At 41.5% G+C, this 15,226-nt stretch overlaps 1 protein-coding gene across 9 annotated transcripts in view; it reads right to left on the bottom strand.

Moving 5' to 3' along the window:
- The window catches only part of dmd (dystrophin), a 234,985-nt gene that overhangs the window by 68,936 nt on the left and 150,823 nt on the right, over nt 1-15,226 (bottom strand). For 6 of the 9 annotated variants that reach the window (XM_058622682.1, XM_058622687.1, XM_058622685.1 and 3 more), the window contains 17 exons: nt 13,667-13,828; nt 12,888-12,998; nt 12,580-12,753; nt 11,960-12,115; nt 11,703-11,873; nt 11,093-11,272; nt 10,850-10,972; nt 10,408-10,578; nt 9,884-10,006; nt 9,651-9,785; nt 9,203-9,355; nt 7,096-7,266; nt 5,026-5,052; nt 2,474-2,596; nt 1,708-1,880; nt 1,003-1,138; nt 123-298 (listed from right to left, as the gene is read on the bottom strand). In XM_058622682.1, coding sequence (XP_058478665.1) covers nt 123-298; nt 1,003-1,138; nt 1,708-1,880; nt 2,474-2,596; nt 5,026-5,052; nt 7,096-7,266; nt 9,203-9,355; nt 9,651-9,785; nt 9,884-10,006; nt 10,408-10,578; nt 10,850-10,972; nt 11,093-11,272; nt 11,703-11,873; nt 11,960-12,115; nt 12,580-12,753; nt 12,888-12,998; nt 13,667-13,828 — 2,465 coding nt within the window. Of the gene's footprint in view, nt 1-122; nt 299-1,002; nt 1,139-1,707; nt 1,881-2,473; nt 2,597-5,025; nt 5,053-7,095; nt 7,267-9,202; nt 9,356-9,650; nt 9,786-9,883; nt 10,007-10,407; nt 10,579-10,849; nt 10,973-11,092; nt 11,273-11,702; nt 11,874-11,959; nt 12,116-12,579; nt 12,754-12,887; nt 12,999-13,666; nt 13,829-14,562; nt 14,672-15,226 lie in introns of those variants that run through there. The other 3 variants (XM_058622684.1, XM_058622686.1, XM_058622691.1) reach the window with 2 other exon arrangements.

The raw sequence follows: 15,226 nt of genomic DNA, 5'->3' as shown, positions 1-15,226 counted from the left end.
GCCGCTCCCTGAAAACACCCCACTGTCAGCTGATGATTAAACCATCAAATAAGACTTGCATCAGCACTGATTCCAAACACCACAACAAACACACACACACACACACACACACACACACACACCTCCTCTTGTGCTCATTGAGCTGCTGACAGGCGTTAACCCAGCGAGTGTTGAGCACTTTGAGGTGAGTTCGAAGCCGCGAGGCGTCATCTGGTGTGCTCATTTGACTGATGTCCTCTCCTGAGGAGTTCACTCTGCCCAGCACCACTTCCTGGACGGGTATTGCCTCCGTCAGGTCCTGCACACACGCGCACATATTATGAATCATTTACATGACCATGTCAGATTCACAGCTCACAGTAAAATGTACATTACTGCATTAATGTATTATTGAAAAGAAAACTGAATGATGTCATGTCTATCTATCTATCTATCTATCTATCTATCTATCTATATGCAGATGATACTGTGATAAATCCTACCAAATGAACAATATATTAAATGTGATGTCTGAGCTCAGACATTCAGAGGGAGATGTCAGAAGGAGCCAGCTCATCCTGAGTGTCCTCCACTGGAGATCTTTTTTCAGCGTATGTCCAAGTGGCAGGAAGTCCCCAAGGTAGGATGCGAACATACTGGAGATATGTGTCAACTGGACTGGAAATGCCTCAGGGTGTCCCAGGAGAAGTAGCAACTCCAGATACGGGTTTAAAAATGGATGTATAGATGGATTCAATGAGATAACATGTGTTGATACTCCAAACTGTCATGTCATGACATTATATACTAGATTTCTTTTAGGTCTTGATATGTGCTACTAGATCAAACCCTGATAAAGCATCTGGGCTTTATGCAACAGAAAGACAAGAGTGCTGACAGAACTTTTGGACTTATGCCACTTGCCAAAGAACACTTCTGGACATGATGTGTGAGGCATTCACATGTGGAATACACTTAGCAGCTTTCGTTGTGTGTGTCTGTGTGTGTGTGTGTGTGTATTACCCTGAGATGCTGTCTGTGTGCTGCAGGCTCTGTCTCATCCAGTTTTAAAGTGCTCTCGGCTTCACTCAGCCACCCCTCCACAGTTTTCTGATCCGACACAAACTTCTGCCACTTGGAGTTGCAGTCCTGCCAACGCCTTAATAAGCACAAATGCAAACACACACATGTTCACATTGTTCAAATGTATTTAAGTAATCCAAATTTACCAAATGAGGCAGCAGTAGACCAGAAGTTCCTGTACCCCTGCCAGCTAAAAATACATTTTATCTCACTGTACTTCTAGTCCTCACGATATGATAGATTTAGCAGTTGTAGATTTTATTGGTACGCCATTTGATCAGTGGCTAAAATCTGTAGGAAATCCTGCTTGATGTTTTCTACCTTTAAACCATTCTGAATAAAGACTGTGTGAAAATCCTTGCAGTTTTATTTATACTTAAAAGCAATTATTTGACATTCAAAGTTACCAAGATCACATTTTTCTCTATTCTGGTTTGATGCACACATTTAGTGACATACCTGACTTATATAAAAAAGCAGGTGTTAACGTTTAAGTGCTTTAAGTGAGGGGAAATACAGTGACTTTAGAACGTAACAATCCCACTTTATTTCTGTGAAGTGATAAAACTCTTAAGTCAATAAAACTACATATGACAAGGTTCATCCATCCTTCTAGCGATTCCTTCTTTTATGTTCTGTCCTTACTTCAGTCTGTCCAGGTAGAGCTTGTTCAGCTTGTCCCAGTTGGTGTTGAGGAGGACGGCAGTTTCCTGGATCTTCTGACCCTCCAGAGGTCGTGAGCCCGACACCATCTCCTCTCGGCGGGCCAGCGCTGTCTCCACCGGACCTCGCAGCTTAGCAATACTGGCCTTCACCTCCTGTGTGGGTGAAGGAGACACAGAAGGATGAGACCAAAGAGGACAGCTTATGGTAAATGCAATTCATCACATTAGTAACAAGCCTTTATAGGTGATGTGATAAAAGGTTATGATCAAATGGATCCTTAAAAGAGCTCCTCTCTAAAATACTATACATACAATGTGTTTTATATGTGCCATTATTGTTTTAGCTTATATCAGTCCTACTAAATAACATATTGTTTAATTTTCATTATTTTAACCCTTTAACACACCACTTAGTTGACAAATTACTACCACCAGAATTACTACCAGAATCGCTACAGTGGTAATTTTGACTGTCCATATATTATTTGCACCATTATTTTAATAATCAATATAACATTTAAGGATAACAAGACCTGCAATATAAGAATATGAAACAATAAACATAAAGGCATGACATTTCTACTTGGTGTAAAAATTATAAAATGCAAACAAAGTATTTCCCAATTAAATATAATACAATTGAATAATGTGTTATTTTCTACAGTTTCTCTCTGTAAATAACCTGATGGTTTATGGCATAAATTTGTCACAGATATTGTTTGGAGCTTTCCGACTGAAACACTGACCTTCAGGCAGTGCTCTTGCTGAGGCAGGTTATAAAACGCTGCGGGCCAGTATTCAGGGGAGTTCAGCTTGAAGTCCGTCTCTGACACAGAACGCAGCAACGCCTGCAGCTCTGTGAGGTAGTCCTGGACACCCATACAAACACACACGCACACACAAACAGAGGGAGGCATAGGTAGAAACAAACACAGGCTCAATAACAGGTTTAGATTCAATTAAGTATGTAGTTCATGCTTCTTCTAACCCAGCTTGCTTCAAGGAAAGACGACTCACTATGTCACAGATCTGGGATTTGAATGAGTTCAATTGATGTAATCAAAATTCAATACTAGCTCAAACCTTTTTAAAGTGATACTTCCATTTTTTTTTTTTGAAGTGCGGTTTTATGAGGTACAGACACAGTCGGTACCAACTGCGCCTTGCCCACCACTGAGGCTTGCTCTCACTGAAAGCATGGCTGCCAGCAGTTAGACAAGCCAAATATATTTTAGCTCACCTAATAAAATCTACACCTGCTCAAGTCGGGAGACATACATTTGTAAACGCCTTACTTTCCCACACCATAGAGAAAATAAGTGTTTATATAAATAAGGTTTTGTGGCACCTATTTAAATGCAATCAAAGGATTTCATACACCAAAATCACATTTTAGCATACTGATGGGGGCAGCAGTTCTGTGATGTGAAGTTGGTGATTTTCTCTTTGGACTTTAGTGCAAAGACTGAGGGGATTCTAACATATGCTTAAAATGTAGTGGTTTTAAATGGTGTAGATGTTTTTAGGTGAGCCTTTTGTTAAGTGGTTAAAAGCTGTTCCTTGTGTCCTTGCTGGCACATGTGTTTTTATTGAGAGTGAGCTTCCCTGTCTCAGGCTAAATGTCAGTACCTCATACAAACACACTTAAGAAAAAACCCTGAAATATCCCTTAAAGGCTACAAAAGATGCATATTGATGCTTAAACTGTCATGGTTGTATCGAGATCCTGATGTGTCAGACACATTGATCTCCATGTTATTGTAAATATTACCTGTTGTTAACACTCACACATGCACAGACACACACCAACTCATAGGTAACTTCACATTGAAGCCATTGTGACATTGTGTTCATGTGCTTGTGACTTCACTGTGTGTTACTGAGCAGAGAGCAGCAGCTCTATACAATGAGAGAGAGAGAGGGAGAGAGACACTGTGATTCTTTAACATGGGTCTGGGTTTATAGCTGAATAACACCCAGCTGGTTACTGTGTCGGAAATAAATTTAGCTCCCAGGTCAATGGGTCAGTAATGACTTTCACATTCAACAGGAAGTTTGGCTCAAGCAGTCATTGTTATGTCGAGCCTGAGTAATCCTCGGCTGCTGCCAGTTAACACTTAAATCAATGCTGTGTTTTAAACGGACTTACTTTTTCAGATACAAAGATTTTTTTGCAGGACCCCAGGTGTGAATGTGTCCTCAGAGAGTGCAAACCATAAAGCTGTAAGAATGACAATGTGCCTCTCCCGCACTCTCATGATCTCGTCTCCTGCTCTCTTTCCACTCACTGACTTGGACTCAACACACATCTAACACACTGTGTCCAAACCACTGCCTGAGGATGGACGCATGTCCAGCAGCATGCTGCAACACTACACTGCTGCTCAGTGAAGTGAGAGGAACATGACGGAGACATTTCCTCAAGTGCTCTTTGGTGACTGGTTCATATAGTGATTATTTTTTTTTTTTAACAATTTCTTTTTGAAATAAATTGTTGCTAATTGTGATTTAGGTTTATTTCACAATATTTTCTCACTGAAAACTGAAGTTTGAGTGGCTTTCTAAACCCTTCACTCCCTGCAGCAAAGTCCATAGAAGAATTCAGCAATTTTAGATCACAGGACACTGACTGAACTCCATCAATAAGTTGAAATGTGTTATTTGTGACTTTGGTGATTGAAATCCTTTGTTTGAGTTTACCTAAGTGACACTAACTTATCAAATGAAACAGCAGTAAACCAGCAGCTGCTGTGATACTGTGAGGCAGATTTTCTCCATGGACTTTGGTTTTGGAAAGTGAGTGTTTTTAACAGTGGGATAAAGCAGTTCAGTCAGTACTGAATATGTATCCCTACCTTATACAATCTTCAACCTACACTTTAAAAAAACCTGAATTACATAACCTTTAAAATCTCATAACTGAACTTTATAGTGCATGTACTATTACAGACTTGATCTTCAGAGACTGTGGGAAATGAAGAGCACCCCTCCTCCTTACAAATGCTGCTCAAACATTCTTGAGCAAAGCACTGAAGTGTCTCAAGAGCACATGTGGAGCAGCTCAGTGGCCCAGGCAGCTCTCAGTCAAACAGAGCATCACTGACAAAGAGCCACTGGCGTTTTAGTAGATAAAAGATAAAAATGACAATAATTATGCGCTTAAGCGCATCTGAGAACAAAATGTACACTGACGTAACGACATGTATTGAGTCCAAGTTTCGGAGTTGATATCATTTGATCTAAAACCATGTGGTTGACTCGGTTTTATGATTGGCTGAAAGGCTGACAGGATACGTACATCTTCACGGATCGGCAGATCAGGGAACTGCCGGGGTATAATGTGATCGGTCAGCATAGGAGGGGGCGCATGCAGTGACAAGAGTCAGACAGAGCAATCAATGAGATTCCAACATGTGAACAAGTGTCACATGAACACAGAAGACATGTCAATGAGAATGTAGCAAAGAAAAACAAAAAAAAAAGCAACTCAGATTTAATTAGAGGGTCATTCGGATCACTTCTGAAAACTAAATTGAGGTGCAGTGTGTGATGAAAACCCTTTAACACTTTGGACATATACTGCAACTATTTTGATCATATATTTGTATGTCTGATGATGTGCTACACTTTTCTGATGATAGACAAATCCCATGTGCAGATCCAAATGTAGTTACTAACAGCATGTATGTAAAAAAGCTGCAGTAGGAGCTGCAGAGCTGCTCTCTGTCCAGAGCTCCTCCCATCAATTAAGCACGGACAGACTCACTCTAATAATGCAACTCCTACACAGCAGATGACCAGAAGCCCTGTGTTTTTTACATTTACTTTGAAACGTATGCTGTCACTGCTGGAGTCGCAACCTTTCCACCATCTACTGTCACAAACCAGATTTAGCATAAGCTGCAGACAAATTCCAGAGGAGGTACTGAAATAATATTCTCTCTCACAGAACACTTACTTTACATTATGCTGAAAATGTATATGGATTACTGATCAATAACAACAAATAGACTGCTGAGTGTACCTTTAAAGCCTGATGTAAAACTGTCCTCTCTGTGAGATAGAGCTCCACTGTTTCCAAAAATCTTTTAAAATACTTCAGTGAGTCACACTGCTGCACTGGGTGACATGTAATTACCATTAACACAGAATACACACATAATTTCATATTGACTCATGCCCACACACACCATCCTGCTGCTGCAAGTATTCACACGAGCAGTGATGTCACTGCTTTAATCCACAACTAAAAATAGTTCCCCCAAAAAGCAGTACTTCCTCCCGTTTTCTCTTCTTTTTTTTTAACTGACATATTAAAAGTGACAGTAGTCGACTGTGGCTGCTGGAAAGTACTTAGAGAAAGACAACGACATGACTAGTTTTGGACTTTGCTCATGGGATTTGATTGTACAATAAGAAAGATATGGAATAATATTAGTCTTAAAAATGCCTTACACAATAATACACTGTTTTGGATGAATAATAGAGAGATGTTTGGTGTTAATGACTTGAATTAAGTACACTCCACTAAATTTCACAAACTCTGCCTTATTGTTTTCTTGCCAAGAATAAAATGAGAAGGTCAATGTTACTCTTCTGCATATTCTGCTTTTATAGTAACTGTGGTGCTTAATGTACTAGGTAGGCCAACTTTTTGAACTCTGGACAGAGTGAGGCAATGGCCAGATGTGTGAGCAGCATGTCTATGTCATGGAACGTGTTTGCTTTTCCTTCAGGGACACGTGTTAACAAATTAGAGGAGCCACATTGCTCTTCATGAGAATTGATGTCACTTTCTGTACCCATTTCAAAGTAAAAGCACTCTTGCGTTTCAGTATCGTGAATCCAGCAAGGATTTCAACAACGCTTTTATTGTCAAATATTAGGACAAACGTCTCTGAGGGCTTTAAATACTGGGGTAGTGTGAATGGCAAGCATAGTTGGCAGGAGCAGAGTTGATGCCTTTCAAAACAAAAACAGATCTAACCACCTGCTTGGCATCAGTCGTCTCGTCTTATTCTTGGCAAATGTAGCGGTGGCGTCATCAGCCACCTGGAGAGTTTGTATTTGTCAGAACTGAAGTCGACCCAAATGTGTTTCTGTTTGATTGCCAATAGGAAAGCTGTCTTATAAAATCAGACCTGCATGGATTTACAACCCTCGTCTTCACTAGTGTGTGTGTGGATTTAAGCTCCTACAATAAAAGAGGAATGTGGAACCGACTGGTGCCGGCAAACCACACTTGAATGGAACTCATTTTGGGTAGATGATATTAGAGCTTTCATGCTGATTGTTAGTAAAACTATAATTGTAGTTTCAGTTAGTACTGCACATACTGTAAAGAAGTTGTGCCTATAGTGAAACTCACACATTGTCTTTTGAAGGGTATGAACTTGCCCTCCACCTCAGCCCAACGCGTGTTGAGCTGTAGCTGGCGGGGTTCCACTAGATTGGCGGCTCCAGCTTCTGAGAGCTGATTGGCTAAGCCCTGCACCTCCTTAAGCTCCTCCTTCTTCTTGTCGAACTCTGAGCCAATTTCCTATTGGATGAAATCAACCAGGTGGTCACTTGCTATTGTCTGAACTCCAGGATTGGGGGAATATTAAGTAGAGAGGCATGTGGATGTGCTTAAACACGCAATCATACACATAGACACACACACACACACACACACTCATTTATACTCACAAGTACACATTCTGACAAAGAATCACCAGATTATTTAAAGGTCCAGTGTGTAAGGATTAGTGGTGATACTGCATAGTGTGACAAACTGAGGACTCCTATGCTCACCCCTCCTTTTGCCAAAAGCATCAAGGAACTATGGTGGCCTTCACATACCAGAAAAGATAACTTTTTTCATCATTTGCTGCACAATTTCAGACATTTTGCATCACAAGTGTTGGCCTCCATAAAGTGTGGCCCTTGCCTACAGTTTGCATATAAAAATATATTCCAAGTCTACGAAGACCAAATTATTTTTATTTTATGGCAATTCAATTATTACAAAAACACAAGTGTGTTACACACTGGACCTTTAAAGCAACAAGAAACCAGTTGTTGCACACACAAGGAATCCATACTGTATATTGATAATGTATGTAGCTGCATTTAAACAGAGGCATATGCTGCCTTAAGCCTTTATTTATATTGAAAAGGAATACAATCATTGGCCAGTACAGAGGAGGAAGAGTTGTGTGTGAATGAAAGAGTGTGGGGGGGAAAAAAAGAAGCACAAATGCAGAGTCAGACAGACAGACAGACAGACAGACAGACAGTGTGAAGTCTCAGGTGCAGCAATGACAGGTGAGTCTGAGGCGAGTGACAGAGACAGAGAGAGGCCCGCTTAGCGAAATGTCATAGTGATCATCTGAAAGTGAAAGACAAACACGCACAGTCAGGATGGGAAGCAGAAAAAAGCTCGAGTCAAACTGGAGTTCCTCCGTTTTTCTCTGTTTGACTACATTAAAAACAGAGCCGAGCAGTGTTGCATTAACATCCATAAATCATGGTCAAATTAACCTGGACAACCTGGTAAATCTATTTTTATACTAGAAGAGACACTGCGATTGTAATGGGATCTTTGCACGGACGCCATTTTGACCCGTCATGGAGGGAAATCACAGGTGTAAGTAATCAAATGACTTACGGTTGAGTTCCATTTAGCTTCCTCAGTTTCAGAGTGCACACTGGTTCACATTATCCTGACCTGCATTAACTGCACAGAGCCGTCATTAATGTGATCACTAACACCTGCGCTTTCACTGCCAAAACATGTCATATCGGCTGCTGTTGGATTTTCAGAACAAGAGCAGCTTTTTCATTTAGAATGAAACCATTCTTTTTTTCAAAAAAGCAATCTGTCTTTAAATGTATATAGCAGTGAAACATAGTGGCACATACAATCACAACATTGTCAAGGTCAACTGACATCTGCTGTTACATAAATCAATAAATAAATTATTATTATACAGCTGCCTGAGAAGTATTTCAGCAATGATTTATTGATGTTAGCAAAACACAGTTTAATTGGTAATTTTTCCTCCAACAGTGGGTCTAATAGAAAATAAAACAGATAAACAAACAAACAAAAAAAATATAATAACAGCCGCAGTCTTCTACAGGGACCAGATCTGATCTGTAGTTATTTCTTTAAAGCGATATGAAGACTTCCTGAAACAATTATAGAGAAAGTCATTTCAGAACAAGCTTTGATTAAAAAAACAAAAACAAAAAAAAACTCCTGAAAAGGAGATAAAGACAATACCAAAGGAAAAACAAAGGTCAGCATGTATGAGAAAAATGCAGGATGAGAACGGATGACAGACAAAGTGTGAGATGAAGAGGAAGACAGAGATTAACAGCAGCACACAGACTCAGACACAGATTTTAAATATGAATGTTTTTGTTTCACGTCTATATGCAGGACACGTATGTGCATTTGTGTGTGTGTGTGTGTGTGTGTGTGTTGTCACCTTGACCCGCTCTCCCTCAGGGGGGTCAGGCAGTTGGTCCACACTGCGTTGAATATCATCCAGCCAGGCCATTAGGTCATGTGACTTCCTCCTGTACTGGTACCACTGGGGAGCGATCGCCAACGCTTTCCTGTTCCTGAGTAGACGCAGGTCCTGCAACACACACACACACACACACACATGCTGAAATGACTTGGAGATCACCACTTTCATTCAAATGCACTTTTATGTATAGACTAAGATAAAGCATCAGGTGTTTAAGGGGATTTAGCCACAGAGTGTTGTCATTGTATTTAAAATATAAAAATGTGGGGAAGTTGCTGTATTTGTGTATTCTGATGTATTATTATAGTTATGATGATGATGATGATGCATGTTATTATGGAAATAGTTACACGACTTGAAACTCCGAGACCCGAATGGTACTGTGATGACACCCAGCCTTTACCTTGACAGTGTTGTACTTGCTGTTGAGCTGGTTGTGTTTAAGTCTGATCTGCTCTCTCTTGTCCAGATCCGGAACTCTCTTCTGTAGATTCTCTCCTTTCACCAGTAACTCCTTCACTGCACCTTCCTCACAGTCCTACACACACACACACACACACACACACACGTACATATTGTTTGTTAGTGCATGCATTATAAATAAAACATCAAATCAAAGTGGCTAATTGATGAAACCTTGTCTTCCTGGAAGTCCTCCTCTTTTAGGTTTTCCCCCTGTTTCACTTCCTCCTCCAGGAGTGCCAGCCAGATCTGGGCTTCACTGTGGTACTGCTCCAACTCCTTGGCTGATGCTGCCGTCTGCCACACGCACGTACGTACATGCACACACACACAGTGAAAGGTACATCATTAGTGGCTGGGAGAATGTAAATTTAGTCAGACAGGTTGACACAGATTTAGAGGGAGTTTGAGGCAAATTTAGTGTGAGAGTTTGAAGTCGGCTAATTGAGGGTTTTAAAGTATATTTAACGAGACATTTTGAAGTCTATTTAGTGAGGCTTTGAAGTAAATTTAGGGAGAGTTTGGATTCTATTTAGTTGGAGTTTGATGTACATTTAGTGAATTTGGAGAGTGCTTGTCTTAGAGTCTTTTCAAAAGTTTGGATTTCAGAGTTGTATTCAGCATCAACTAACATTAAATCTAAAATAAGTTTCTAAATCTTATAGCATTCATGGGGTATCACTGTCTTACTTCCTTACCAGTCCAGAGGCAATGCGTTGAGCGATGGTGTCAAATCTCTGGTTGAGCTGCTGCACTTTGGGTCCCACCTGGGCCTGGCAGTTCTCACCCCTAGTGGACATGAGCTCCTGGCCCAAAGCCCTCACTTCCTCCATCTTACCTTTCATCAGCTCCAGCTCTGCACGCAAAACCTGCAGGACACAAGCACACCGCCTGTCAGAGAGGCTCTCTCTGGAAGGAGTGACAGCTGCCTCAAAATGCAACTGAAAAATAGCTTCCAGTCCAAGCACATATTGTGGTCAAAGAAACTGACCGTGAGTAACAGCATATTTTGGTAAAAAACAGTGAAACATTTCTCATCTCCTATGAGGATCAATAGAAACATCACATCTTTTTCATACACAGACCTTTGATATTAAGTGGAGAAATGATGGAGACATACAAAGCACAAAACATTACAACCTTCAGCACTGCGTCATTAGGTCCCTGGCCGTCCATGTCATCCATCTTTTTCTCCGCTCCATCAATCCATCTGTTCACTTCCTCTATCTCTCCATCTAACTTCTGCATCTGCCGCTGGTAATCCTGAGAGACGAGGGACGGTTAGACCTTTTATGAGTTTTTCTGAGAGTATTGGAGTCAGGGAAAACAAGAGTGCTTCAGAAACATGGATCAAGCCTTTTTGTTTATTTCTCTTTGTCTCACCAGCAGCAGGTTGAGCCATTCCTCTGCTCTGGATGTGACCGCGATCCAGTTGCAGTGCAGCAGACTGACTTTGTCATCTACGAGGCCCCCGTGGCCCCGCAGCACGGCCTTGAGAGCTTCTGCGAGATCCACCACGGCCTGCAGCTGTGGCTGCCGCCGCTCTGTCTCGTCGTGGATGGACTGAGAGGACGAGACACAGAGGAGGGCGAAGTGAAGTTAAATTTAATTTCATTTAATTTAATTTAATTTAACAAAGTTCAGAAACCAGGAAACTACATGTAGGAAATGTAATGTAAAAGAACAACCTCAAACCACTGGAGCACATTTTATAAAAAGGTTATACAAGTATATATAAGTGGATATCTGATCAAATAATAAGCTGAGCAGATTTGCAGAGCCAGACCACCTACAGATTTAAAAGAAACAATCTTAAATTAAATTCCAACATGAACTTGAGTTGGACTGTAGAGATACAGTTTGAGTTTGTGAGAAGTCTAGCTAGTGGACCTGCTGTATCATTCAAGCAAGTAAATAATGAATAGTATCAGGAAATGAAAGTATTTCACATCTTTCTATAGCGCGATTCAAGCATTTTGTCAGTGTGTCATACCTGAGCCCATTCCAACTCAGCCTTCAGGTCACTGGGCATGCCGTCCACGGCAGAGCGCCTGGTCAGCTCGGCGTCGGTAGCGGCCAGCCACTCCGTCAGTCCGTTCAGCTCCTTACGAAGCTTCCTCGACAATTTCAGACTCTTCTCCAGTTCCAGTTTACTCTCGGTTACCTTCAAACGCACGTGCACAAACAATGGCGAAACAGTGAATACATCTATACGATCAGTCTGGCTTGTTTAGCATTGCTCGGGCTCACCTTTGCTCCCAGCTGGTTGTAGAGCAGTTTCAGGGCGGTCACCCTGTCGTCCAGATCTTTGGGCTGCTCAGTCTGCTGCCTCTGGACGATCTGTCGACCGGTTTTTATCACCGTCTCTATTTCTCCTTTCACTTCACTCAGCATCTTGTACAACTTCTGTTACACACACACACACACACATATAAAGGAATCGTTCAAATAGATCGTTCTGCTATTTTGTGTGGTTGCATGCTCTCACTAAAAACATGGTTGCTAGTCCAGGAAGACCAGATATTAGCCACTGAACGAAAGGCTGAACTGTTAAAACTTGTACAATTTGGCAATTTGATGGTGAGATGAATCACTGAATATATTCTTAAGATAACACAAACTTAAGCAGGTGTAGATTTTATTTGGTGGACCTTTTGTTTGGCTAAAATCTTTTGAAAATCGGCAGCCATGTTCCACTGAGCTCATGCCACCATGTCTTATGCTGGTTATAGGTGTGTTGGGTATGTATTATGCCTACTACATGTAACTACCACATACAACGACACTTCAAAACAACTAAACAATCACTTTAATAGAACATTTCTCCATTTATTCATCTACCCGTTTTCCAGAGTGATGCAATTACCAACCATGCACTGGTCCAGCTGTGACTGCACCACGTCCTGCTCCACACTGCGGATGTCCAGCATCCCCACCTGACTTTTCACTCCAGCCAGCACACGCTCACATTCAGCCAGCCGAGCGTCAAAGTTGGCTGGCTTCTGGAAGAGCCGGAATTTTGTCCACACGCCGGTCAGCATTTTCTATGAGAAGGCAACGAGACACAGGGTTCTGTGTGTGTTCTTCCAAATCTGAGTAGACCACGTAATATTTTTTGTAACAAATACATTACAATGTTGACAGTACAGCAAAATGTAAAGGGAAAAAACAAACAAACCTGTGTGAGGTCTATTTGTCCCATGATGTTCTGGGATGGCTCTTTGTCCTGGTTCTTCTTCCTCATGTCCTCCAAGGTTGCATCATATTCACTCAGCTCAGCCTGGATTTTCTGCACATGAACAAACACAGCTCCTCAAATTCATGCATGTTGACAGGGCACTAGAAATCAAATGAATGAGTGACCATTAATGTTATCATTATGCTTTTCCTGCATAATCCTGTCAAAATGGCTGCTGTTATAAATGAAAACCTGTATTCATAAAGAGTATAAGTTAGTGAATGGGAATAAGGTCTGTCATGAAAGTAAAGTAAAAGGCAATAACGTTTAAAGGGATTTACAGTGTATCTCCCTCTGGTGACCACAGGGGGGCAATCAGAAGCAAGGAGAGAGAGCATTCAAACTTTGATAAGTTTGGTAAACCCCCTTAACACACACACACACACACACACACACTGTCTAAATAACAAGTGCAAAGCAATCACAAATGCTCATCAACACAAGCACTCTAATTAAATCGTTCTCTCACCCCCTTCTCTGTGTGTGTGTGTGTGAGTGAGTGGGAGAGAGAGAGAGAGAGATTAGGGCTAGTCGACAGTGCACATGGACATAATCTCTCAATCCATTTATCCAATTATCTCAACCAAATGGAACTAATAAAACTCAGACTCCGGAATTGCATGTTTAAATGTATAGAGCGGCACCAGAAAACAGGCCTCAGCCACATACAGTAATCTGAAAAATGACTTTCTGCACAGTGCGATGCAGCGCAACGCTACCTGAGCCTCCTGTGGTATCTGCTGGGCGTCGATGTGGTCGGCCAGGTATGAGGTGAGGTGGCGGTCTGTGTTGGTGAGCGAGTCCTGCATCTGCCTCAGCGTCGTGTCATTCTCCCTGGCCCACTGCGCACTCTTCTCCAGCTCCTTCTGCCTGAGCGCCGCCTGGAGAAGCAGCAAATACATGACATCTTTAAAAAAAAACCATACACACACATAGGAAGGCTATAAATACAGGAATTGGGTTGTATGAGACGGACCAGATGTACACAGCAGTACAAGGTAGCAACAAGAGTCAGACATGGCACCTTTAAAGAGTCCTCAGGTGGTTTGGGAGATATAGATTTCTTACATTGTGTAGAACCACAGTGTACAAACTCAATTTAACACACGTCAGATTTCATTAGCCCTTTATTTTGCTGATGTTTAAATCAAGAAAATCCAGCCAAATAAAAAACTGCCGATCGGGTTCAATTATATTTGTTTATCATCAACAAAATCCCTTGTTAAACCAGTATTGAATATATTGTATCGTACTAACAAGTGCTGACATGTTGCAGTACTTTGAATTACAATGCGGCAAACAAATAGTAGAGTAAGTTGTGAAGGGAAAAAGTCCAAATACTGAGCTCAGTATCTCTCCACTAGTCCTGACTTACATGAACTGAACAGAGCCATTGTTCATGTAATTTGTGGTTTTCCTGTTTTTAAAATATCTGTGGTGGAAAAAGGTCTAGCGTTGCCTTTAGACGCCACAAACACGCACACTTACGCACACTCATACATACTCTGACCATATACTATATCTACACATCGCCCTACAATGAACTGTGCACACACACACAGACACACACACACACACACACACACACACACACACACACTCCCTCGGCGTGTACCCTCTTGAGGGAAGGACTCCTCGGTTTATCTCTCATGTTGCCTCCGTGTCACCGGCCACATCAAGGCTGTCGTCGCCTCTAACAACACCGATAATGAAAGATCCTCTGATGCCTGTTGTCAGCAAAGCATCAGGCACTTTGACAACATCAAGTGATTCCTTCCTTCCTTCTTTCCCTCCTTCCCTCCTTTACCCCGGTGACTGCTCACAGGATTAACTAGTAAAAACACCAATTACATCATAACCCTGTGTGAGCTCGTAGACAGAGACAGAGTGCATGTTGTGGTTACAGGTGAGCACGCTAATCCCATGCAAAGGGATAATGACTAAGTTTAGCTCTGACCCGCAGCTCTTTCTCTCCAACATGCACATGATTCCTCCTCAGTATTGGGAATGTTAGATGTGGATGCACCATTCCCACTCCCATGTCTTAGTTTATAATGTATGAAATGAGAATTTAAGTGAGATTAAATATTTAGGCAACACTGATAACAATCTTCCCTGTGGCGATGTACTCCATTTCCCCTGCAATTGTCAGCTCATGACTACATGTTCTCATTAAACACTCTGTTTTCCATTATTACTAATTTCTCTCTCTTTCACACACACACACACACACTGAGGGACAAAGGCGGGCATTGTGAGTAAGAGAGATAGGAGATCAT

The sequence above is a fragment of the Solea solea genome, chromosome 2 (assembly GCF_958295425.1).
Source record: "Solea solea chromosome 2, fSolSol10.1, whole genome shotgun sequence".
Classification (NCBI taxonomy): domain Eukaryota; kingdom Metazoa; phylum Chordata; class Actinopteri; order Pleuronectiformes; family Soleidae; genus Solea; species Solea solea.
Note: the sequence above shows the minus strand (reverse complement) of the source record. Positions and strands in the feature narration are given on the sequence as shown.